The 27,960-nt window shown below is 38.4% G+C and overlaps 1 protein-coding gene across 1 annotated transcript; it reads right to left on the bottom strand.

Moving 5' to 3' along the window:
- Nucleotides 1-755: 755 nt before the first annotated feature.
- On the bottom strand, nt 756-27,960 carry LOC142097315 (uncharacterized). The gene is made up of 12 exons (XM_075179050.1): nt 27,900-27,960; nt 21,633-21,962; nt 17,909-18,208; nt 17,636-17,740; nt 17,134-17,484; nt 16,346-16,657; nt 14,027-14,365; nt 10,965-11,270; nt 6,411-6,755; nt 5,940-6,155; nt 5,116-5,176; nt 756-2,025 (listed from the first exon to the last, which is right to left on the bottom strand). The coding sequence occupies exons 1-12, from the start codon at nt 27,946-27,948 to the stop codon at nt 1,992-1,994; spliced, it is 2,748 nt and encodes a 915-aa protein (XP_075035151.1). The 5' UTR covers nt 27,949-27,960; the 3' UTR covers nt 756-1,991.

Here is a 27,960-nt window from a genome sequence, read left to right as displayed (position 1 = left end):
TCTCTGTAAGGTTACATCAATGACATCGGTGATATCTAAGGACAGTGATATGTGACCAACAGACATCTTGACTGCAGGACCAGAGCAGCTGGGTTAAAGTGAAAAGTGAGACAAGGACACAGGAAAATGTCATATCATATTTTCTGAAATATCATACTTACCTGAGCTATGTTTGGTATGCATTAGAAGGGAAACTTACGATCTGTGGTGTGGAAGCAAAATCAACTTTGTAAGACATTCTGGTGAGAAGTTAGGCCAGTGTAAACAAAACCTGATTTGAAAGGTGTTTGAACAGAGGTCATAAACAGCTAATTAACATTTACACAGACTTTCTAGTTCTGACATCACAGTGGAAGGGGGCTCTGGGTACCTTCAACATGTTTAAAAGGCCTATAAACCTTGCAGACTTCTCGGTTCTCTGAGCAAAACAGAAAATGGAATATTCATAATTTTATGATTTCTTTGTTTAATTCTAAACTATTGCATTATATATTTGGATGTCATTTTGTTAATTGTTTTTATTTTAAGCATTGTTGATTTATTTTCCATATCAAATTACACTTAATAAGTTCAGGGGCTAGATTTACTAAGCTGCGGGTTTGAAAAAGTGGGGATGTTGCCTATAGCAACCAATCAGATTCTAGCTTTCATTTATTTAGTACCTTCTACTAAATGACAGCTAGAATCTGATTGGTTGCTATAGGCAACATCCCCACTTTTTCAAACCCGCAGCTTAGTAAATCTAGCCCCAGGTCTCTGTGTTCTTACGAAATCACGACAGACAACTTGGTCTTAACATCGCTGCATAGTTGAAAGAGCGGAGATAATTTTGGTTTATGATTACTTTGAGTAAATTGTGATAGATTATTTTTAACTTTTAAGGGAGAAACAAAGACTTCCTGAGTAAGAGTGTTAGCTCTTCACAAAAATCCTTGGTGGTGGCATAATTGATAAGCAAAGTTAGTGTGTGGCATAGACAGGAAAAGTTTTAATCAAGTCGCTGATATTCGAGGAAATTTAAACGGTCATGTCTTTAAAAGAAAGACTTGCAAAATCCACACTTTAATACATTTACCCCCAGGTGGTTGTTTTTGATTAACCCTTTGTCACACACAGGTCACACAGGCTCAGGTGAGTGCTGAATCGTGACATTTCCACATAAATGATATTATGTTTTTCATATTAATTTCAATTAATTATGAATTATAAACATTTTGAGCTTATTTTATGCTAAATATGCAGTGAAGGGTCAGACTTGTGAAGCATATGAGTGGCAGGTAGGGGAGTATGAGTTAGCATAATGAACTTATTGAGGGTGTCATAGAATGCAAATATGGGCCTACAGCAGAGGAGCGTGTAATAGGTTGATATATAACTGTAGACTTTTGCATTTTTATGTACAAGTAGAAATGGCAGCTCCTTTGTTGACTATAGCAGTGTGCTGGGGCATTTTTCTCTGTGTTTGTTCCTTTTAGGATAAACCCACCCTTTCAAGCACCTGCTATAAACCAATAAATTGATTGAGCAACTTCATCTTCTGTATTGATATATAACTGTAACATGCTAACCTGCCAGCAGTTTAGCATTAATCAATGTTTTCCAGAATTAATATAATTACAATAGTAAAGTACAATACAAATACACAAAAAAATTAACATTTTTTACTGTAATAGGAAAGTGCATTGTATTCCATTAATTAACACAATAGTAAGTTAAAAAAACACATATGTTAGTTTTATCTGTAACAGTCCTGGAGGAGACAGTACCAAGGCTGGATGTTATAGAATTCACTGTATCTTCATTCATCTCATTCCTCCCATACGCTGATGACTATATATGTGTTCTCCTTATTATCACAGATGTCCCATCAGGAGGTGGGATATTATTTCATCCTTCTATCCAGGTACTAGATGTTAAGAATTTGTCAAACTAAATCATCATTAGTGGAACTGAAGACTGTCTATCTTCCAAGCGACTCAGATTATTTGGGATCATTCATCTAAGGTGTGTTCTAAACTCTGTGGACTGGAAGTAAAAAGTAATTTTGTAGTAAATTGTAATGTATATATTGTTTATTGATCTACACATGACCACAATACTGTTTATAATAGTTAAGTGTGATAATAGAATTGATACAATATAGTCTGTAATCACATCTAGCCAATTATTCAACAAAATGAAATAAATAAAATGTTCAAACCCAAAAAGGTGAATACAATTAAGATCTAGTCAAACTATAAAAATATCAGGTTACAGCACGTAAGATAATAGAGTGTCATCCAAAACCCACAAGATAAAAGGCTTTTTGGCTGAATTTAATAATTGTCTGGGAGAAAATCAAAGTTATCTACTGGTTATGTTTTTTCTCAGATCCTCCATCCATGTAGGAGTCTTAAAAAGTTGCTCTGTCCTAAAAAGTCTCTAAATGTCACTATCAGGCTACATGTGATATAGGCAAAACAATAGTATTAAACCACCAGTGCAATATTTAAGCAACAATGCCCTCAGAATAGGGCAGCAGTCACCCAGTCGCCAAGCGAATCACAGACGCCATGGCTGCCATGTTAGTGTTAGATCTGCGTCCAATATCCACAATAAACGCAGCTGGTTTTTCACAGTTAATTGAGGTTTTGTGTCCGCGTTACAGAATTCCATCGCGACACCATTTTTCCCGTAAAGCTATTCCACAACTATACCAAAAAGTGTATACAAATGTAGAGATTGCGCTGAAAAATGCCATTCTGCCCACTGTCCACTTATCCACAGATATGTGGACAAGTGGAAGTGGTCAAACCAAAGACTATATGACTGTAACAGCCCACTGGGTTGGTCATTCACCCTCACCAGCAGGAACAGCAGCAGCATGTACACCACTACGTAACATTTGTCACAGGCAGGCCACTCTTTGTATCACCGGCTTCAGTAACAGGCATACAGGTTAGAATTTGTTACGCAAACTGAGAGATGTGATTGATACATGGCTTATACCAGTTGGACTCTCCCCAGGATATGTCATTTTTTGATAAAGCCAACAATATAGTGCGAGCATTACAGCTGGGTTATTTCCAGCACATTCCCTGTTTTGCTCACACCATCAACTTGGTGGTGCAGAGCTTCCTACGAAATAACCGTGAGGTGCAGGAGATGCTTTCGGTGGCCCATAAGATTTCAGGCCATTTCAGGCATTCAGCCACAGCATGTAGGAGAGCAGTTTAACAGCAGCTCCAAGAGCAGTTTAACTTGCCCTGCCACCAACTTAAGCTAGAGTTGGTAACTAGGTGGAATTCCACCCTGTACATGCTGCAGAGGATGGAGGAACAGCACAAAGCCATCCAAGCGTATTGCACAAGCCATGACATTGGGAAAGGAGGGGGCATGTATTTCACTCTTGCACAGTGGGGAATCCTTTCAGTGCTGTGAAAGGTGCTGAAACCATTTGAAGTTGTGACGTGTGAAGTGAGTGTCATTCCTTTAATTAGCCTATTGGAAAAGCAGCTTGAGAAACTGAGGGAGGAGATGAAAGCAAGCATTTCCACAAAGTATGTTGGCCTTGTCGATCAAGTACTTAATTTGCTTCACAATGATCCTCGAGTTATTAAGATCTTGAGCTCGGATCAGTACGTTTTGGCCACTGTGCTTGATCCAAGGTTTAAGACCTGCATTGAGTCTTTGCTTCAAAATGAACGAGATGTGAACTTTTGCAAGGAGCTATTGCTCAGCAAGTTGTCTGCTGAACTGGGCTTCAGCTTGACGACGTGTCCTCCTTCAGTTTCTCAAGTAGCCGCTGCTAGTAAAAAATTGAATTTTCTAAAAAGAAGCAGGGAAGATGCAGAGGGCAGACCAGAACAGTTTAACATCTGGGCTGGTTTGAAGGATTTTTCTAAAAAAAGTGTGACCTTGCCCATAACTCCATCCAATATGAGTAATAACATGCAAAGGATGGTGGAGGATTATTTTCAAGAGGTAATTGATATGGAAATGTCAGACGGTCCCTTTCCTTACTGGTTAGAAAAGCAGGCAATTTGGAAACCCATGTACAAACTTGCTTTGCAATACCTAAGCTGCCCACCCTCCAGTGTGTACTCTGAACGAGTGTTCAGCACAGCAGGGAACTTAGTCAGTGATCGCCGTAGAAGGTTACTTCCCAAAAATGTGGAGAAAATGATGTTTATAAAACTGAACTACATCTTCCACGAGGAAGGCCTTCACCATCCAAGACATCCAAGCACTGACTGTTCTCTAATGGTGGATTCAAGTGGTGATGAATTGATAGTCTGTGATGATGACGTACACACTGATGAGGGTGAGGATGAAGCTGAAGATGATGACGATAACATCTTTTTAAAACTTTTTATGTAAGTGTAGGGTGCAATCTACCCCCAATGAGGAAAGGGACTTAGGGCATTTCCATATCTTGTACCGTCTTGAAAGGCTGCTGTTTGGGCAATTTCTCCTTAAGGGTAGGGTGTCATAGACAGAGTGACCCCAAACTGGCTTTGTCCATTTCTCTTAATATTGTACAGTCTATAAGAACTGATTTTTTTTGTATTTTATACAAGTGGAGAGTGGCCTAGAGAGACAGAACCCAAACTGGCTTTCTCCATTTCAATTAATATTCTACAGTCTATAACGGCTGAATTTTTTGGTATTTTACACAAGTGGAGGGGGAGCCTAGAGAGACAGAAACCAAACTGCCTTTGTCCATTTCTTTACATATTTAAGTATAAGTGTAGGGTGTAATATACATCCAAAGACGATGGCTGCATTGCCAATATTCATAGATGGAGAGGAAGACAATCTGGTTTGTGTGTAGAATTAATGAAGGCCTACCTACCAGGAATGAAACTGTTTTTTGGATAATTTATTAGCTTTACAACTACATTACTTATCCAAGAAACAGGTGGAGCACTAAATTTGGTTATTTGAGGCCCAAAAACATTGATTTTTAAACAAAATAGCAAAACAAAACCAAACAAAACCAAAAGCAAAACACGCAATGACGGTTTGGCAAACCCAAAACCAAAACACGACGGATATCCAGATCCAAAACCAAAAAACGGGGGTCAGTGAGCATCTCTAATAAATTGTCACACATAGGCCAATAATTCAACTTACTATTGCTGTGAGCTTGATGAGTCTACCTTGGTAGCACCCGGTGCCTCGTTCCCATAAAGACCTGGAAAAGAATGTGACGGATATTGGACAAGTAGAACTTCAACAGAGTGATTTCATGTAAGTGAAGCCTAGATTTGCTAGATTAATGCCAATATTATGTCCCAAATAGCATGAGCATGTGGGTCTGACCTCTCTAGACTGTCAAAGCTCCAATACGCAGCATCAACACTGATGACAATGGTGTAAATTGAAGTAATTTTGCAAGTTTCCACAGTTGTATAGCACTACAGAATATGTCTGTCACTTTGTAAATGAACAATATTGATGTAGATCTGTAATACAGAATATATTAACTTCTATCTCTCGTTCACAGTCTACTGTGAATGTGCTTTCATCCACTAATAACACCCGAAGAGAGATTTAAAAATAGGATGCATCATTTCATATGGGTTCGTTCCTATTATTATTATTATCTTTTACTAATAAAGCTCTGAATTATTACGCAGCGCTGTACATTAAGGGGATCATCATCCAATTTAATAGCATATAGTGTAATAGAAAGGAAAGATGGACCTGACTAAAGGAGATTACAATCTAAGAGTTGTGTGGAACGTGTGATACATAAGGTAGCGGAATAAGCACTGTAGTGTCCGGCGGGGAAAGTGGGTGTGGCTAAGGCAGAAGCATTATCAGTCACTAATTTCAGCACCAGTATAGAGATACAATTAGAATAAGGAGAGAGAGTGGGAGGTACTAAGACATTGTAGAAATCTTAACACAGTCAACTGCTTCCATCTATGAACGTCCATCAACATTTATATTACCCAAAACTCCTTCCTCTTCTGGAGAAGGATTTTGCTTTTGTGCTGCAGAGGAATTCTTGTCTTTATCTGCCAGCTCGCAGCAGCTATGTGACAGGTTTCTTTCTTTGACATTATGCTCACTGCTTGGCACAAAGCCACACTTGATCCCCGTGTTTGCAGAAGTTGTGGAGGACAGAGGAGGGACAGAGTTGGCATCAGTAATGACTGTTGACCCCACTGAAGGAACAAAGGACCGGATTCATATGAAATCAGAACATTTCTGAGCTGACATTATTTACATTTTTTTAATTAATTATGAAATTAGCTTTTAAAAAATCAGCACAACTATTAATTCTTTTAAATTTCAATTGTAAAATAGTCATAAGCTTCCAATATGCAGCGTAATCATGGTAATACACTATGCTTTTCTGTTAATGTAATATGTCAGTCAATCATTATATGTTAATAGTTCCATTGAGATAATCCACTCACCGATTTCTAGGGGTCCTGTGCTTCTGTCTATCGGGTCCTGAAGACTGGGATGTTTCACTCTGCAGATGAATTCTGACCCTTGGTCTGAGCTTATTGATGGGGTAAATGTCAAACACGCATCAAGGAAAAAAGTCTGATCTTCCTGACACTCCCTGTTATCTGAAACTTTGTAAGTGTTGTCCTTTGTGATGGGCAGTTCCGTCATGTTTCCATCTTTCATCTTGAACCAGGTCACAGTCAGATAATAAGGGAAATAACCGGAGATTTTACAAGTCAGTGTGACTGGCTTATTAGCTTCTAGCTCGGGAAATTTTATATCTCCAATTTCCGGGCGCCAACAAAGATCTGCAAAATATATTTTATTTAGACTAAATATTTTTAGGCAGATAGATACATGGCAAAAGCTGCTTCTTCCTATTTTGTTCCTGTATTGTGACTTCAAGTGACTATTTTTTCAAAATTACGTCACACTTTACAGGCATGAGTATGTCATCCAGATATATTGATGCAACTGAAGAACTGAGATTTCATCTAGGAATACAAGATATTCTAGTGTTAAATAAGGGGCGCACAGTGTGAATTCAGGGGAGTTCATGTTTTATAAGGTACCTGCAGAGTCCTTTAAGTCCCACAAGACAATCTGATTTTTATACTACCACTGAGATGGGGAAAATCGGTTCATGGCCATTACTTGAGATGACATCTGCACCATCTAGACACATTATGTACAGGGACGTGTTCTAATATGCATACAACAAACATTAAATAAATATATATAAAAACCATCCAAATATGCAATTGTTATATGTGAAATAAATGTAGCCTTAAGGGTATATTTACTACGTGGCGGTTCCATAGACCCGCCGATTCCCGGCGCTTTGAAAAGCACTTTTTAAAATGGCATCTTTATTAAAGACAAAGCCGATCGGGTTTCCCAGACTAATATTGGGTTGTGAGCATGACAAATGTGTTGCACCTCCATATTTCCCCACTTCACAAATTATGGATTCACTTTATATTTTCATTGTAATCAATATTATATATATATATATATTCCATAGACAAAAACATTACGGTTTAACATGCCTGATTAAGGTTCCTTACACTTACACACCATCTAAAATGTAAGAAAATGATCGAAACTGTTCCATTCAACTCCACAAAGCAATGAAATTGCGACGGTTAAGGCAGAAACCTTAATGGATGTGTTCCTTGCACAATACAGACATGGTGCCCTCACATCCTGTGGTTAGCTGCAGATTCAGCACTATCATGGAGTGAGATTGCTGTCACTCACACAATACAGACATGATATGTCATCACATCCTCTGGTTAGCTGCAGATTCAGCACTATCATGGAGTGAGATTGCTGTCACTCACACAATACAGACATGGTATGCCCTCACATCCTGCGGTTAGCTGCAGATTCAGCGCTATCATGTAGTGAGATTGCTGTCACTCACACAATACAGACATGATATGTCATCACATCCTCTGGTTAGCTGCAGATTCAGCACTATCATGGAGTGAGATTGCTGTCACTCACACAATACAGACATGATATGTCATCACACCCTGTGGTTAGCTGCAGATTCAGCGCTATCATGGAGTGAGATTGCTGTCACTCACACAATACAGACATGATATGTCATCACATCCTGTGGTTAGCTGCAGATTCAGCACTATCATGGAGTGAGATTGCTGTCACTCACACAATACAGACATGGTGCCATCACATCCTGTGGTTAGCTGCAGATTCAGCACTATCATGGAGTGAGATTGCTGTCACTCACACAATACAGACATGGTATGCCCTCACATCCTGCGGTTAGCTGCAGATTCAGCGCTATCATGTAGTGAGATTGCTGTCACTCACACAATACAGACATGATATGTCATCACATCCTCTGGTTAGCTGCAGATTCAGCACTATCATGGAGTGAGATTGCTGTCACTCACACAATACAGACATGATATGTCATCACACCCTGTGGTTAGCTGCAGATTCAGCGCTATCATGGAGTGAGATTGCTGTCACTCACACAATACAGACATGATATGTCATCACATCCTGTGGTTAGCTGCAGATTCAGCACTATCATGGAGTGAGATTGCTGTCACTCACACAATACAGACATGATATGTCATCACATCCTGTGGTTAGCTGCAGATTCAGCGCTATCATGTAGTGAGATTGCTGTCACTCACACAATACAGACATGATATGTCATCACATCCTCTGGTTAGCTGCAGATTCAGCACTATCATGGAGTGAGATTGCTGTCACTCACACAATACAGACATGATATGTCATCACATCCTGTGGTTAGCTGCAGATTCAGCGCTATCATGGAGTAAGATTGCTGTCACTCACACAATACAGACATGGTATGTCCTCACATCCTGTGTTTACCTGCAGATTCAGCACTATCATGGAGTAAGATTGCTGTCACTCACAAAATGGTGGAGCTGCTAATTCACAGATTTGTGTGTTCACTGGAATACACACATGCAGTACTATTACATTTTCTTAGTTTAGTTTTATCGGAATTTAGGGCCTGGGTGTCTTATAAAGGGACAGTAGAGCAACTTCATAAAAAAGTAGATTAAGTGATTAAAGGCTTAACCTGCATGGTCCCAACATAGCTGCTTTAAATTAACATTGATGGAGGTCGCACTGACGTGAAAGTGTACTGCCGGAGACCTGTGTTTTCGGACTGGGTAGCTGTCAGCATGCTGGTAAGATTGGAAATCTGCAGTGTCGGTTTCGAGGTAAGTCGGAATCGATTGCAATCATTTTATTGACAAATTGAAATTTTTTTGTAGGCGTCCTCTTTTCCGGATTATGGTAATCATTTAAACGATTACCACCGCTGTCTAAAGAGCTGCCTGAAGCGGTCTCCATCTCTTTCTGTCAACTTGAGGTGTTCTATCCATAATACTTTTAAATGAGTTGGATCTGAATTATGAACACTCTCACAATGGAGTGACACACTGTGGTTCTTAAAGCCTTATAATGTTCTTTAGTTTCCTAGTTGTTCTTCCTACATACGGTAACTGACAGCTACATTGTAGGATATAAATCATAAATTCAGTATTACAGTTTATAAAACTTTTTATATGAAATTTTTTCTCCCTGACAGAAGAGGTAAATTCTTCAGCCTTATTATCAATATATTTATGTGCGAACATGAATTGCGTTCTTTGTCGCACAGTGAAAAAATACAAAATACAGCACATAAATGGACTTACGTTCCTTAATGAATCAGGTCCTTTATGTGAACTCAAAATGGATTTAAATTAAACAATTTGCCAAGTCAAATCATATTTACATTACCAAGCCATATAAATTATGTACCTTATATTTAGGCTCAGTGAACACTAGTGGGTTAAATCACTCATACTCTGTCCCGTTTTATTTTTCTGCAGCTGGAGGAGATACTAGGGATCATTGATTCCCATGAGAAAAGGTGCAGCTTGTGCCTATATAGGCCTCCTCACATAGTACAAGAGGGAAGTGTCCTGAATGCATCCCTATACCCAGGATAAAGTACAGCTCCGAAAGTAGATCAACCCTTTCTCTGATCATGCTGCTCAAGTCATAGTTACTACTACCGAGCAACGTGCTGTATCTTTAGTTATACTGGTACTGTTGATTGTCCTTCAGTCAATTTCAATTTGATACTGTACAGTATGAAGTTAGATGAGGCATTCTTAGCACTAGTGACCAATGATAGTGTTGTTTCATTGTTCCTAGATGTGACTGGTAAAATGATTCAGTGTTCTCCGATATTCTATTTAGTTTGTTTTTATGCTTTATACAATCTTGGTACATAGACCTATATTTATCTATATTAAATTTCATCTCCCGTTTACGACCCAGTTTGCCACTTTGCCTTTGACCTTCTGTAGCCAGTTGCTCTCCTGCCCTCTGTAGCTTAGTGTCATCAACAGATATAGATATTTTATTTTCTAGGCCATCTACACAGCCATTAATGAAAAAATTAGTAAGGACACGGCAGGATACTGATTCCTATGGTACAGCGCTAGTGACTTTATCCCAGTGTGAATATGCTCCATGTATCCTTTGTTTTCTATCCTTCAACCAATTCACTACACACACTTTCCCCTAGACCTAGTATTATCATCTTATGGACCAGACTGTTATGTGGGAGAGTATCAAACATTTTAACAAAATCCAAATAGGTTACAAAATTGCACTACCAAGATCCAGTTAGAAACATATCTCCTTAAACTAATAATATTGGTTATACATGACCTTCTATAAACCTCCTGACAATGTGCTATCAAATTACATTCTATAATATATTTCAGACTCTCATCCCTCAGAATTCCTTCAAATAAATTACCCACAACGACAAAAGTCAGACTCACGGGTGCATTATATCCTGGTTCGGATTTTTCTCCCATTTTAAAGATATGAATTAATGTAATTATATGACATTTCAGGAAAATTAGGTTTGGTGACCTTTGACTAGTAGCATTATATTTCTCTGTTTTAAATTGTTTATAATCCTTTATATATGTTCTTACCTCTTATAGACAGTGATCTAGTCTCCGGCCTATTCATAGACTCATGTTTCCATGTTACCTCAACTTTCACGTTAGGATCTTTAAATGCAGCTATAGGTAAGTTACACTCACTGGTGACGTCCAATGTGCAATCATCATGGTCAATGAATGTCTGTGTGGGATCCATTACATATTTTTCAAAATTAAATTCATAGTGCCAATATATTTTTATATCTTTAGGCCAAAATGTCTGCAGATTTAGAGAGAACCGAACACGAGAAGAATCAGCCGCTGTGACCTTTATAGGCTCCGTCATATGAGGCTTAGCTGTAAAAAATAACAACAACATTGAACTTTTATATGATGCAGTTGATGTTCTAGTAAATTGTTATCACTAATCATCATAAAATACCTTCCATAGACAGCAATGACAACAGTGCCATCTGGAGGCTAGAAAACTCACCGCACTTTGTAGGAGGAGACTAACAATAAATGTAATAAATACTGAATTATTATTTCCTGATTACATTATGTATATAGCAAAGTTTATCTATATTTTATTTAAAACAATATGTTTATCATAATTTGTTATGTTTATCATAATTTGACCAGAGAATCCAGAAAGCTTGTACCATATTTCATTCAAACTAGGCAAAATGTACTTACCCATAGTCAGTTTATTACCCAACCGCAAAGATAACTCACAATATAAAGGCATATATTCTAAGCTCTTTGGTGCTTTACATATGCTCCTAAAATGCCCCTTCATCCATTTTAATGGGAGTCAATTTTTTTTTTATCATAAATGCCTATAAGGATCGCTCAGCCACACTCTTGAACGCAATGTGAGAAGTTTTTAGAATAGAAATAAAATCTCCATTTCCACAAACCCTTAAAAGATGAAATTTCACTAACGAAAATGTGCAACATACATATGTTCTGTGTACTCTGTGTTCTAAGAATAACATTATTCTGCTGTAGTGGTTATATATTTTACTTTTACTTCCCTTTTGCAAGTATTTATTTTGAAATTTTAATAATTAACTATACATACTACATTATGTGGAAGTATTTATTATTGTAGTAGCAAATCGTCATCATTATTTATTTATATAGCAGCACTAATTCCGCTGGGCTGTACTGAGAACTCATTCACATCAGCCCCTGCCCTATTAGAGCTTACATTATAAAATCCTTAACAAACATACAGACTAGAATCTCCATTATTTGTAGTAAGTGTTAAATATGTAGCTGGTGCTATTTTAATAAACTATACGCATAAATTGTTCTCTTATTAGTACTCAAGCACAGTGGTGTCTGTATTTTTCATCTCAAAGGATATGAAGCAGAACATATACATGCAAAAGGTGGATAATTCATAGTCTTTAATCAGTTAGGTTGAGCTGCCAGTAATGTTAACCTGAGCTTGAGACAGAGGTGTGGCAATAATGATGCAACCAAAGACACTAAGGGTATGCTATACAGTTCAGGTGTGTGTCTCTCTGAGTGCTGATTAGACTAGCACTCATTGCCAGTGATGGAGTTACATGATAGCTTCCTGGTTCCTGTGTCTATGTCCTTTGTGAATCTGACTTTGCATCAAGGGGTTCCTGGAGCTACATTCAGCACTCTCCGACTTCCTGATACCTGGCTTTGCAACTAATACCACTTTCATATTGCCGCCCCTGCAATTTGCCGGGTTTTTCAAGCTGGGTTTTTGCTGTGTCACAGAGCATCCCAGGTCAGAGACCCTGTTCACATTGCACCTTGGACCCAGTAAATTCCCTGGTAGACTGTGTTCACACTGGAAACGGGTCTGCCCGGGTCTCCCTGGCAACATCACAAGAGGAGCTCTGATTGGCTCCTCTTTTGATGAAGATTTTTAAATTTTTTTAGCTTTTCTATGGTGTTCGGTGAGACCCAGGTTTAAAAACACTGCAGGCGATCCGGGACTGACACGGGAATAACCCTCTAAAAGTCCTGGGTCTAACTCCCGGGTCTTATATGCACTGACCCCCTTTAACACTGAGCCTTGACTCAGGTCATCAGAGCTCGCTTGTGCAAACCCGGGTTTTTTAGGCAGTGTGAATGAGGTATTATTGTGTCCTGGTTCTTGATAACTGGCTTTGCAATTTATTGTCTTCTGGTACCCAATATGTGGATTTAATTAACTTATTTAATTAACTTATTATCAACTTTAATTAACTTAATTATGTAATTCTATTTTTCATTATATTAATGGGTCAAAATTTTTGTATTATTATATAAATATGGGAGAACTATGTAGTGCCACATGTGTGCATCATAAATAATTATTGCCCCTATTAGCAATAAAATAATATTGCCCAGTTAATATAATTATATATTCATATTTCCCCATAAAATGGGGTTGACGATGTGTAAACTTATGTTTTTTAAAAATGTTCATTCTGGCCATTTCAATTGTGATTTGGCCTTTAGTAAATCCATTGGAATAACGGTCTAAAACAGATGGTTTCATTAAACCGCCCTTTAGTAAATCTAGCCCTTAGCCTGTCGTCAGCATGTATGGTTCAGTGTAGTACAATTGATTAAGGATGACTCATTGCTAATGTCGAGCTGAGCTGCCCAACATCCTCATGTGTGTATTTACAATGGTAAGCATTAAAGATTGTGCCACCCAACATCTAAACTATTGAGGACTTATTACATAAATCAGTCCACCAATGAGGAGTACTTCCAAACTCTCATGCTTCCTTTCCACCTTTCTAATAGATACACCCATGGTTCATTCAAGTCCTGGGGGTAAATTTATCAAGCTGCAGGTTTCAACAAGTGGAGGTGTTGTCTATAGCAACCAATCAGATTCGTGCTGTCATTTTGTAGACTGTATTAAATAAATGATAACTAGAATCTGACTGGTTGCTATAGGCAATATCTCCACTTTTTCAAACCTGCAGCTTGATAAATTTACCCCCTGGAGTGGAATATCTGAAGATCAGAGTCAGTCAGCATTGTTTAATGATCCCTGGAGATACTCAGTCTTTTATACTTATATTTATCACAATTGAAGTGTAAAGTGTCTAAATGGTTTCAACACTCACCTATGACATTGAGTTCCCTTGTGCTTCTCTCTATGGGTCTCTCCAGGGAAGGATGTTCCACCCGACATATGTATTCTGACCCCTGGTGGCTTCTTGGTGTGGGGGTGATAATCAGTTTGGATGTACAGCTATATGTGTTATCTGTATTTTTATTTGATGGGATGTTCGGAATAAATAAACCATCCGACTCTTCACGTATCTCCTGATCTTTTCTCCTCAGCCATTTCACAGTGACAGCGTCCGGGAAATATTCTGAGATATTACACTGTAGGGTGACTGGGGTGTTGTAAAGTAATGTGGGTTTCTCTATCTCTTCCACAATAGGATTCCATGCATATTCTGCAGAACAATACATGAATGATGTTACGTACATTTATAACATCTTACAAATATATACATTGCACACTATGGGGCAGATTCAGGTGTTCTGAGGAACATCGCAGCTGGGCATTTTACCGTTACTACGGTAAAAAATGACGCTCATTTTTGCTTGCACCTTTATGCAAGCAAAATTTAGCATTAGTTCAGTAAATAAAATCTGCGCAAGGTGTTTTGCGGCCGTTCCGGAGGCACCTCAAGCTGATTTTTTTACAATTCAATTCCCCCCTATATACATTTCAAACATGTTTACTCAATCTAGACAAATAACACAATTAACACAGGAGGTCTTGCATTGGCTCTAGTGGTGGGATTGAAACCTTAAAGGGATCTGGGAGCATGTTCAATACAGAGAAAACATGGTTGATATGTCTTTATTTCCCTCTGATGTATCAAAACCATTAACCAATATGTCTGTACTGTCGATATATATTTAGATCAGGGTTAGGTGAAAATTTTGTCTCACACGTTTACAATTACAGAATGCGGCAGAGACAAGGTTCTTACCTCACCTCTTAGTTCCCAACCTACCTTTGCTCCCCCATCTCCTGTTCCACCCTACTGCTTCTTGTGAAGTCGCTGACCATGCCCCTGAATCAGTGATTGTAGGAGGAAGCCAAGTGTGATACGTACACCAATTACCTGTGCTTCCTCCTGGACTGTATTAGCAGCATAGTGACTGAGAGAGTATTGGTAAAATGGAGGGAAGTGACGTACCCCGCTCTCTCCCCCTTCAGTAATTACTCTACCTGTGCTGTCCGTATCCCGAAACCACAAATTGTACAGGGGACGAATCTTAAGGAGTTGGGGGTGCTGGGCTGTTTCCCTATAAGTACCACCTCATGTGGCATTAAAGACAGATGCCTTTGATCTAGAGTATAAATATGTCAGCTACATAAAATCTAATATTTTCAATGCAACAATGTAAAATAAATTTATTAGGGGTCTGGCAAAATCCAATCTGACACTGGGTGTAACTATTTTCTTATGCATACTGAGTTCATTAAGATATGCAAATAAATGTATTCTCTTCAAAACACATGGAGCAATCAGTCCCCATCTCCGATTGAGTCAATCGCGCTGCTTAAATCCAGCCGCACAACACTTATATAGAAGTGTATGTGAGAGAACAGAGAAAATGTGCCGCAATCAATAATATTTAATTATTTTATTAAAGCTATATATCTGTATTTTTGTATCATCTAGAACATCATAGTGTCTTTTTCTGCGCAGCGTTCAATCTACTTGAAAAACGAGTTACTAACAAATCGTTATTTTGCTTACTTTACTTATGTTCCCATATATTCCTGCCCCCTTCATTAAACAGCTGTTTCCATGATCTTTACTGGGAAAAAGTTATTGATTTGTAAAGGCCATGTAGCACATAATAGATAAATCAAATAAAAGTAAAAAATGGAAAATTAACATAAAATAAAACCATGTACATGCTACCATTGAAACTGAAATTAAGCATTCAAATAATTGTCAGAATTTTTGACCTCAACAGATCTTGAAAACACAATAGATATTAAAAATAAACTGGATTGTATTTGACTGCTAACTATGTGAACATTTGCAGTTTTCTCAAAGGAACTCTCAATGAAAAATGTTGTTTTTCACAGCCTCAGATGTGCTATAAGTTTCGAATCCAGTTGTCCACCTTAAACACCCCTCAAAATAAGGGACACTTTAACCACTTTTCAAATATTCACAACAAAATCTTGCTTTTGAGAACAGACAGTAGCATCATTGTGCTTATCCTTCATCATCGAGGAACACCCTTTATTCAATCTTCTGCACAAGAGTTGATCACTCAACAATTGATTTATTTAGCCATAATGCTGCTCTCTGGGACCCTTAACTCTGCTGCAGGCTTGGAATGACCCTTAATATATTAAAATAAATATATAGATACAGAATCCCTTATGACTCTCCTCTCACCTGGATCTCTGATTGACAGCTCTTTATGTCCTGGTTTGTCCAGAGATTCATGTTCCCAGGTTACCTGTACTCTGAATCCTGGATCCTTGAGGAGATCCTCAGACATTCTGACCTCACTAGAGACATTGAATGTTCCATCAGGATTTTCTGTAAATGTTTCAGTGGATGGAATAATGTCTTGTGATTTCTCCACTCCACACGTCCAAGTGATGTTGATGGATTTCGGATAAAATCTCTCCAGGAACATTAAATACGTCATATTTCCAAAGACAAATAGACTTCGGGATACTGGCTGTAATAGTTGGGGTTTTCCTAATGTGTAAAATAATGTTAATACATTATTGTAAAGTTCCGAATATAAATTAAATTGAATAAACGGTCACATTCTACTATGGGATACAATATGTATTATAAAAGTTTAAGAAGATCAAAGATTAAAACAAAAATCATTCTGTAAAAAGGTTACTATTCTCATGTTTAATTGATAAACACTAAACAAAGAAGCTACTGCAAATGCTGAAAGTGAAACAAAAGTGTATCCTAATTTTGTTTAGTTAGCAAATGTGGGGGTGCCAAACATTTTGTGCATTCTAGGTCTGACAAAAGAGTGAAAAGGTGGAAAAAGTCTGTGCTGTGACTATGTTAGTAATGATAAATACAGAAATAATTGTTAGTTGCTTCAGCTACTGTTGCACTATACTAATATGTGAGAAATAAGTTACTTACTAGACAATGCAATAATGGAATACAAAGTATTTGCAGATAGACATAATAATGGTAATTCTTACCGTAAATAGTTTTACAGTGAAACTTCTTCTTTGCGCTCCTCTTACCAGATACATATTTACAGATGAAGGTCACATCTTTGTGATACTCCATATAGGGTATAAATCTCATTGAAGATGAGTATAGATGTCTCTCTTTCCGAGATTTGATTATATAGGATGTGTCCAGCAGCTTCTCCTCTTCTTCTATGTCTACTGGCTGAGACTGCTGGATCTCATGGACCTCCCCAGCTCTCCTCTCCAGCCAGGTCACACATATGTCCTCTGGACAGGTGGTAGCTGTACAGTACAGGGTGGTTTCCTCTCCATGAAACAGCTTAGATGGACCCTCAATGTTCTTTACTGTGAATGTTCCTATAGTTGTTGAAATGATTAGTAACATGATCAGTCAGTAATTCCAGTAAGAGCCAAGAAAATAGTGTTTAAAGTCACAATTTCAATTTCCTTAACTTTTTAGCCTTTTAAATACATTCACCAAATAGTAATCCAAATTTCAGTGTATTACCTTTTCTCAGGTGTTGTTTCCACCAAAAGATGCCAATCACTGCTGCAGATATCAGCAAAAGCACAATGATACAACCAACAATAACGCTGATAGTAGACGTATCATCTACAGGAATTAAATAAGATAATGCTGTATATTAGTAGATGTTGAGGTTCTCCTAAACATTCCAACATGTTCTGCCTCAACTTCTTATCACATATGATTCAACCACTGCAATTAAACAAAAATTTACAAAACACATATTGAACATCAGGAGTGGACAATACTTCATACCCTTGTAGACAAGCTGGAAGTCTTCCTGAAGAGGCCCTTGAAGAGAAGCATGTTGGACTCTGCAGGAGAAGCTTTTTTTCTGGTTCTCCTCACGTGGTGTAATTTTCATAATGCTATTTACCCAGTAGGTGCCATCTTTATCTTGTTGTGGTTTACCCACAAATTGATTTTCCACTACCACGTCATCTACAAGCCAATTTATAGCAATATCTGGAGGAAAGAATCCAGTGACTTTGCAGTACAATGTGTTCTCTTTATTTATACTCACGTCCTTGTTAATTATCGATATAACTGGTGAAGCTGTAAGGAACATAAATATATTTTGTTAGTGTGTAATTAAAATGGTTTTTCACACCATGTTGTGTAAACCTTCATCTCTCCACACTAGTACAGTTTTCACACTGTGGCAAAGTCCCTGTACTTAATGTTAGTGGTGACTCCTGCTGTTCAACATCTGTAATGACCAATGAGTGCTAGAAGATCCAATCTACAGCTAGAAATGACAATCGGCTCCTAATAGGATGATTGTGAGCACAAGTCCATTTGGGAGCCGACTGTCACTTAGCCTTTCATTGGATTATTTCATCCCCCAGTGCTACAAAACGAATGTGAAGGTAAGAAAACCTCTATGGGTCTCGTTTTGAATCGCATGTTCCATATAAAATTGTATTAAATCCAAACACAAATACAAATGAAATTAAATTGAATACAAACCACCTGTTATTTCCCCTTTAGAACTCAAATGGATTTTTTTTCTGCAGTTTTCCAAATGGAGATTTCAATTAAGTAATGTGAATGTATGACTGAGGCTATATTATATGACACTAATAATTTAAGTACTATCAGCTGTACAGGTCAATACACAAGTATACAATCAGAAGTCCCTAGATCAGGCCTGTCCAACCTGCGGCCCTCCAGGTATTGTGAAACTACAAGCCCCAGCATGCTTTGCCAGTAGACAACCTGTTGATAGCTGGAAGGGCATGCTGGGGCTTGTAGTTTCACAACATTTGGAGGGCCGCAGGTTGGACAGGCCTGCCCTAGATAGTGATGTTGATAGTCATCAACATCATTGTGCATCTATGCACCAAGAGATACACTTCCTAAAAGGCATATTTGGGGATGCATCTGCATCTAATAATGATGCAATTACATAAACACAGCCTAACTGTACTTTGCCTGATTATTTTGTTTGTTTTTTTGAACACATACTTGATATGTTCTTACCACTTGTCTGGTGTGAAAGTACTTCTGTCTTGTTGCTTCAAGCAACTGTTTGTCTCCCTTCTCTGTGATTATGATCTGAGTTCTCCTCACAAATGTAAAGCATACTTACCAACTTTCTGTTGTTCAAATCCGGGAGCCTGCGGAGGAGGTGGGCGTAACCGGGGGCGGGGCTCCAAAATGGCCAAACGCCGCGATTCACCGGGAATCACGGCGTTCGGGACTTAATTCTGCCCACTTCACTAGGAAGTGGGCAGAATTATCCAGATGCGGGAGATTGTCACACTTGCCCGGGAGTCCGGGAGACTCTCGCAAAATGCGGGAGTCTCCCGGACATTCCGGGAGAGTTGGCAAGTATGACGTAAAGTGAAATTAATACCTATGTTTAGAATAACCTCTGAATACACATGGGTCTCTTCCTCTGCAGTCCTGTACAGCTAGCTTTCGAGACTGTCCTTATCATGTTTGACTTGAACATAGCAGCATATTGCTACAATCTTGGTCCCTCTAAACAAGACCTCTGAACTATCTACACAGCTGTTTACTGTACTAAATTCCTGATCACACAGAAGCAGCCAGAAACTTTTTACATTTACATATCCTGCACAATTAGTGACATAAATTGAACATATGAGCAGGGCAGATGGAACACGGTAAGCCTGGCAACTGCAGCAGGAGAGTGCTGCGCTAACCGGGGCGCCCAGCCAGCTTTCCCGCACAAGAAGCTAGCTCCATTCTTATCTGTTCCCCCTTAGCCAGAGGTGGGCAAACCAGTCCTCAAGAGCCATCAACAGATCATGTTTTTAGGATTTCTTTAATCATGCACAGCTGAGTTAATCTATTTGCCTGGGTCAGTAATTATCCCAGCTGTTTCTACAGACAGAAATCCTAAAAATATGAACTGCTGGTAGCCCTGGAGGACTGGTTTGCCCACCTCTGCCCTTAGCCTTCGAGTCCTCATTCTAAACAGCAGGGATCAGAATAAGAGCCTGGGCATGGGGGGTTTCACTACACATGCGCTGGTAATGCCAGCACCAGCCTTGCATGTAAGGATATCAATACTGATACATACAGATGAAGCACACTTTAAAGTAGTGGTGAGATTTTGCTTAGTTTAAATGGAACAGGAGAAGAAATTGCTCTAATCTCTACAGTCTACAAACTACAGGTTTCTTACACGTTTCCTCTCCTATGTATACTGTACTGTTTATGGAATATTTACACACCAACAGATGGCATAGATGCAGATCTCTATCATTCTGAATCCAAGGCTACATCCCAAACATAATCCACTTTTACTTGTATGGGTGCCAAACAAAAGTTAACATGCAGTGGGTAGGAGGTCATAAGAGGACACACGAAAATATTTACAGGCTTGGCGTTTTCTTAAGAATTGCAGATGTTCATGATGTTAGGGTCGGAGTGGGTAAAATAAATATGTACCTTCTATTCTATATCTGACAATCACCTTTCCATCTATTCAAACAGTTTATTCCTAGGGATAAATGTATCAAGCTGAGAGTTTTCCGGCAGGCTTGAAAAGTGGAGATGTTGCCTATAGCAACTGATAAGATTCTAGCTGTCATTTTGTAGAATGTACTAAATAAATGATAGCTAGAATCTGATTGGTTTTTCAAACCCGCCGGAAAACTCTCAGCTTGATACATTTACCCCCTAAAGTTATCAAAAGAAAACCTAAGGTATCTATCCAGAAAAAAACAATATAAAATTCACTATGGTCCGATAACAACTTAAAATATTATTGGTTTAATTAAAATGTATCACAATATTACAATTTGCCTGATCACTTGTATATAAAGTATTAAATCACTTAAGACATAATAAAACTTTATTTGAAGAATGCATATGAACAGAACCACACAGCAATTAAATGTTATAATCTATTAATAATGGCTTAGTGAGAGTAGCACTAGATAAATTGTGCCTGCAGGCCCAACTCTCTTTTTTATTATTTAATTTTTTTTCTGAAGAGATTAGAACTGTGATCATGTTTTCAGTGTAATCCTCTGCGTTCTCTCGGTGAGACTACTCCAGGCTACTCTAACTCTATTAACTTATCTTTTATGTAACGTTCCTCTCTTCTACTGACAATGTCAGATGTTTAGCCATTTAATTATTAATTGCTAGTCCCACCACTGCCTCATCATTCAATATTTATGAACAAATACAAAAAAACATTAACCTGCTTTAGATAACTGAATGGTGGATGATGGACTCACACAAAGTGAAATGCTCAGTGATTTAAGTGACACATAACTGAAATGCTATGTGTTGTCCATTTCAGCTTTTTGTCCTTTTCTTCACACTTTCAGCCAGTGACAAATAGATGTGGGATGTATCTCTGATTATATGTTATACAGGGAGGTTATTTCATTTCATTTATTTTTTTTACCAGCTGGTAAGATTTACATTTAAAGTAATGTTTTACTTGTGAAAAATACATATTTTAGGTTATCATATATATATTGTTTATTTTTACCTTGTACAACTAATGAAATTTTCTTCTCCATACGTTCTGGACTATATATAACCACACATGTGTAGGTTCCTCCATCAGTGAAAGTAACATTGGCCAGAGAGAGCGAGGCATTTCCATTCCTTGCAGCTTCCACACTGAGTGAAGTTCTGGGCTCATTGGTCATACCTTTGTTGTCATATCTCAGAACAATGTCACCCTGGAAATACCACAATATGGCAAGGAGGTTAGGGTCTATCGGTGGTTTATCCACTGAGAGGGTGCAGTTGAGAACCACGTTGGATCCATTAAGTGTCCGTTGAGGAGAAGGAGCAAAGATTTCTAGAGCTGCATCTGTGGGAGATACTGATATTAATTCATTACATGAATATTAATATCCAAAAACATAGTCTAAGGTGTATATTTACTAAACTGCGGGTTTGAAAAAGTGGAGATGTTCCCTATGGCAACCAATCAGATCCTAGCTGTCATTTTGTAGAATGCACTAAATAAATGACAGCTAAAATCTGATTGGTTGCTATAGGCAACATCTCCACATTTTCAAACCTGCAATTTAGTAAAAATTTAGCCCTAAGTCTCAACTGGAGCTAAGTGTGTGAAATAAGAAAATTGCCAGGTTAGGAGCATGGTCCATGATAGATCTGGTAGGTCCAGGATAGGCGCATGGTCCATGATAAATCTGGCAGGTCCATGATAGATCTGGCATGTACCGAGTCAGCAGATGAGAATATCATTGAGATTTCCTTTGGTGTTGCACATAAACTTGGCACTGTATATGATAGCTATGTATATGATGGCACTGTATATGATACCTATGTATATGATGGCACTGTATATGATATCTATGTGTATGATGGCACTGTATATGATATCTATGTGTATGATGGCACTGTATATGATATCTATGTGTATGATGGCACTGTATATGATATCTATGTATATGATGGCACTGTATATGATACCTATGTATATGATGGCACTGTGTATGATACCTATGTGTATGATGGCACTGTATATGATAACTATGTATATGATGGCACTGTATATGATATCTATGTGTATGATGGCACTGTATATGATACCTATGTGACTGTTTACTCTGTGTCACTGGACCATACAATCATATTGCAGATGTCATTACAAGGTTTCAGGAGATAAAATAGCCACGACCATGGACACATCTCCTGAACCATTTCAATTAGCAATACACCAACTGCATATTACAGCAAAACTCCTGAACAAAGTTGTCTTTCATTACCCATTACATCTGTTGTACACCCCATGGCCACTATATTCCTTCACAAGGAGACCACCGGTAAAATGTACATGTCTGATAACTGCTGCATATTCCTGAGATCTGCAACCTGTTTGGCCACCCAGTTTGTCTACTAAGTTTCCCCATCCCTTTCTAAGCAGGCAGAATTATTATCAGGGGAACTACCATGCTGTCCTCGCTGTCAAAATCACACACGATTCTTTAACTACTTTGTGACGGGTCGGATTTCCTCCATGCACGACTGAGTCAATATTTTAGTGCTTGTCCTACAAGACTTAAATGTTTTATTTCTTAGTCTACATCATACTTGCTGACTTTTTTGACATCCCCTTCTGGAGGGAAGGTCCAAGTGGCAAGTGCAGGGGGGCAATGGCGACACGATTCAGGTCATCATGGTCATGACCCCATTTAGTTGTTTGTTTTTTTTAATTCTGCCACAGCTTGTCATAATGACACTTGCGTCAATGGGGCTTATTTACTAAAGGGGTGCTATGTGCCTCAAGTGTGCTCTGACCCGTAGCAACCAAACAAAGGTTATAAATAATTTCTTATTAGGTTGATAAAACTATAGCTTAAATATATTTGTTTCCTGAGGGTTATATCAGATTTGTGCACATTATTACATGGTCCCCAGTTTGTTAATTCCAATTTCAAGCAAATTATTTTAAAAGTCTTCACTATGCACTAAATGAATGATTTGCCTATATAGAAATCCTCTGTTGTATTTATATAATCAATGATCACTGTTTCACTCAGTGTAATAAGTAGGACTGGTGTTTCCATCGCACATCTTTCATCTGTACTCAAAACATTGTTTCTATAAAGCACTCTACTTTGTTTATCCATTAGTTGAAGCCACATACTAACCATGAGTGTGGCCATCATCCAATATCACTAATTACCTGTAGAGTGCTTGTTATTTTTGTTTTGTCTTTACTATCATGAGAAATCTTAAATGTAAAAACCAAAGAGGTAACTTACAGTACAGTATCAGGAAGCAATATAAAAAAAATCAATACAACAAAACCAAATTAAAGGAAAATATGGACCTGTTCGAAACAGCTCTTGTATTTGTGATATGTAAGAGTAATATATTTTTAAACATGATCAAGGTTTTTTGATTAGTAAAGTTTGATTGATAATAAAAATTTATTCATTGAGTGCAATAGTAACACTGACCACAAAATAAAAAATACTTACATTTCAGATTGAAACAGCCCCTTATAAAGTATGTACTAAGAGCAGACTAGGGCCAAAAGACAGATCAGTTGCTTAGGACACAGGTAACCCCGAACCTATCTAATGTGCAACTACCTTGTCACTGCCACTTGATGGCAATGACCAAATCACCCAAAAAAACATTACAATTCCCCATTCTGGACCTATGTGGCCCATTGGCCTTTGTCTCCTACACACCCTGGGTTTTACTGACTCAAATTCTGGTGGTAACCATTCCCCCTCATCAGCTGAATGGAGGTGCCCTGCCTCCAGCCCACTCACTGGGATCTAACCATCAGTCCCCAGAGTACCATCCTTCCTTGCCCCTTTATGCACGCCCTGTCCCTCGGTCCCACACTATTGGGCAGAGCTACTGCACTACCAGCAAGGCAAAGAGTTACTAATATTGCTTTATCAACATGGACAGCAACTACAGCATAGTTACAGCTACTTGTCAAAGTGAAGGGGTCATGAATGGTACAGACAAAAGTTTGCAGTTCAGTGAATTTGAATGAGGACATCTGTAATGGGCAAATCGGGGAGCACTGATAAACAGCGCAAGCGGCATGTAAGCAGCAGTGAGTTTCCCATGTCATGCTCACCTCCTTGCATGCTGCGCTGTTCATATTGTAATAGTATTTCAGAGGGAGAGTCTTCTAAACACAGAGATAGTAAGGGATATGGTTGTTTGGACTCCTTGCATGATAAGCTATTTATGTTACTTAAACATCATTTTGGGGATGGTAGGGGGATAGAGAAGAATGACAATTTAGCAATATATAGCGGTTATATAGGAAAATCAGCAAAAGTATTGACAAATGAAAGTATATTCATGTATTTACCATAACAGCAGATGCAAGAAATAGAGGTGTAGAGCCACTGAAAAAGGGAAGGGAAAGGAGAAGGAGAGCAAGTCCTTTGCTAAGTGGCTAAGCAGAATGTTTACTGTAGCAGCATGTTATTTAAGAACTAGGTCAGGGACTATTGGAATATTCTAACATATACACAACCTGCATGTCAAATGTGAAAGGAATGTGACTCTGTAGGTTTAGACATTCATGCACATACTGCAGGTGAACAGGTGACAGAAGACTAATTTAAAGGAGCAGTAGAAGCAGCTACGGGGTTGGCATTAAAGATACCAAATACTCAATTAATGTAAATGACATGGGAAAACGGTTAGGATGGAACCCGGCAGGAAAGAGGTACAATTTGCTAAGATACCAATAGCAGGAGACGTTAGACAAGCGGTGCCACATAATTTAAAATCAACCAAATCTGGGCTTTCAATTCCACTGCACATTTTAGCTAGCAAGCCGGCTCATACATGCATACATGTGTAAAGACTGGCCCGGAAAAGCAGGAAGTTAAATCTTCATGCTCTGGGTCAGTATGGCCAGGATAATTGAGTATTAAAGACATTTAAACAGTGTGGGAAGTTATATGCATTGATCACTCACCATAGGCATTCAAGTATGCAAAGGTTAATGAAAACATGCAATAGTTGTTTGCAATGGGAAGCAATTTATTGCAAGGTACAGCATTATACCAAAGAAGTTTGGATGATTAGGCACTCGTTCATATACTGAGCTGTCAGACACTGAAACAAACCAAATGAAGCAATGAACATTCATTGGCTAAATCATAATGGGATGAAGTGGGCCAGTTTCAACCACAAACTAAGTAAAGCAGCAAGTGAATACAGACCACCTGAAATAGTGCTGATTCACTTAGGCAGCAATGACATAGGTAAAAGGAAGTGAATAGACCTAATGCAGCATTAAAGCAGACATTACTGAAGTAAAAAGAGAGTTTAAAGGGGTTGACTTAATCGAGTTTGACATCATTCCAGATGCCCCCATGTCTTAACACTAATGAAGTAAAAGTTTATGTGCAGCTACCCTATTGCTGAAGTAGGAGGCAGATAACTGGAACTCAGCAGACGGATACCAGGTACAAGCCAAGGTCATGGGTCAGAAGTGTGCAGGTTAGTCTGGGACAGGACAAAAGTTCAGGGCAGGTAGCAAGCAGGGAGAATCCAGAAGACAAGCCAAAGGTCAGGGGCAATCAAAGTTCAAGCAGTGTCCAGAAACAAGCCAGGAGTCACAACAAGAATTAATCAGAATTCGAGCAGAGTATCCACAGGAAACTGGAGCAGGTCAGCTAATGTGTGGTACAAATGCTATAACAGCAGGGAAGCCAAGCCCTCCCTGCCTTAAATACAGAAATGGGCCAATCACAATGCAGGACAACGACCTGCAAGAATCAGCCTCAGAGGGCTGCTAATTAATTAAACTATACTGTGCATGGGCCCGGTTGTCAGCAGTGGAAAGAGCGTCCCGGTTGCCCGGGCAATGGCGGGATCACTGAGGCCGAAAATGATTTCTGGGCTGCCAGGGCAACAGTCGGAATGCTGCAAGAAACAGAGACAGACGAGCCGTCGCTGCTAGCGCAGCTGCTTGTGACAACCATGCAGAAGTGTTGTGTATTTATTTCAATGGGTGCATTGCATATTTAAAGCTTTAATACTCAATGCTTTAATAGGGGCATCATCTCTATAAGCTATCAAAATGTGAGCTGGGAACATTTGTTGAAATATTGTCTGAACAATACATACAATAAACTGATTGATTATAAATAAAACAACAGCTAAAGCAGCATAGTGGCACAGTGGTTAACATTGCTGCCTCACAGCTCTGGGGTCATTAGATCCATTCCGACCATAGTCCTATCTGTGTAGAGCTGTATGTTCTCTGTGGGTTTGTCTGGGTAAACTATTTTCCTCCCACACTCCAAAAATATACTGGTTAATTGATTTCTGATAAAAGGAACCACACTCTTGTGGTCGGGAATTTAGATTGTAAGCTCCAAAGCAGCAAGGACTAATGTGAATGACATTTCATCTGTACAGCGCTGCATAACATGATTTGTGCTATATAAATAAATAATAATAAAGGGAATATGAAAAAAATAAAAGTTCAAATTTTGATGACAATTTGAAAAGATTTAGGTGGTTCATCAAAAAAGTGTTTTAACTATACAATGTGTCACAGCGGTTTCCCAATACATAGGATTTTACAGCTCATTATGCAAAAACTCCTGAAGTGGTTGTATATATCTTTTATTAAGAATAAATAACTAATAAAAATTGAATCAATAATAGAAATAAAGACTATATAAGATTTAGGGTCACATAGCGAGGCTTGGTAGTTTATCTACCATTTTATTACACACGTTCGTTTTCTTTGTACTTTTCCCTCTTTATGTATTTAAATATTTCGCTACAAGCTTATATTCTGGATTAAAGGGAATTCTTTTGATAGTTGTAATAAAGAATTACGGTTTAATGGTGTCATTAATTAGATCACTGAGTGCCTCATATAGAAGATACTGTTTCCTCTTTGGAGTTTTTGTATAGGTATCTCTTATTGTTCTGGGTACAGCACCTGACCAATAATATTATCTGTATATGAGACATATATAATTACATTATAAATCGGGGATGTGATGACCTAGTGCTATGATATTCCTTTGTTTTTTATATTAAAGCTCATATCTTACATACAGCTCAGGACATACTATTTAAAAGATTTGTTTTCTGCATTACATTTATATAGCACCTAAGTAATGCAGTGTACAGTCTGTATCCTCTCAGATGCACACAGTTACGTAGTGTCCCTAAAGTTTCAATGGGAACTATGAAATGAAATTGTTAAACTGATAACTACTAACAACTGATAATTCCTCTTATTATTACTAGTAATAGTAACACTTACATGTCTGATGCAGCAGATGCAGCAGAAGCAGTAACCACAGCCGAGCCATATGTACAGTGTT

The sequence above is a fragment of the Mixophyes fleayi genome, chromosome 7 (genome assembly GCF_038048845.1).
Source record: "Mixophyes fleayi isolate aMixFle1 chromosome 7, aMixFle1.hap1, whole genome shotgun sequence".
Taxonomy (NCBI): domain Eukaryota; kingdom Metazoa; phylum Chordata; class Amphibia; order Anura; family Limnodynastidae; genus Mixophyes; species Mixophyes fleayi.
Note: the sequence above shows the minus strand (reverse complement) of the source record. Positions and strands in the feature narration are given on the sequence as shown.

Excerpts from the sequence above, each read along its gene's own strand:
- LOC142097315 (XM_075179050.1), bottom strand. The coding sequence starts at position 27,948 with ATGGCTCGGCTGTGGTTACTGCTTCTGCTGCATCTGCTGCATCAGACA. Across the intron at positions 16,658-17,133 it reads TCACTGTAAAACTATTTACG|GAAAACCCCAACTATTACAG; the intron begins GTAAGAATTACC and ends TTTACACATTAG. Across the intron at positions 6,156-6,410 it reads CACAGGACCCCTAGAAATCG|TGGGGTCAACAGTCATTACT; the intron begins GTGAGTGGATTA and ends TTGTTCCTTCAG.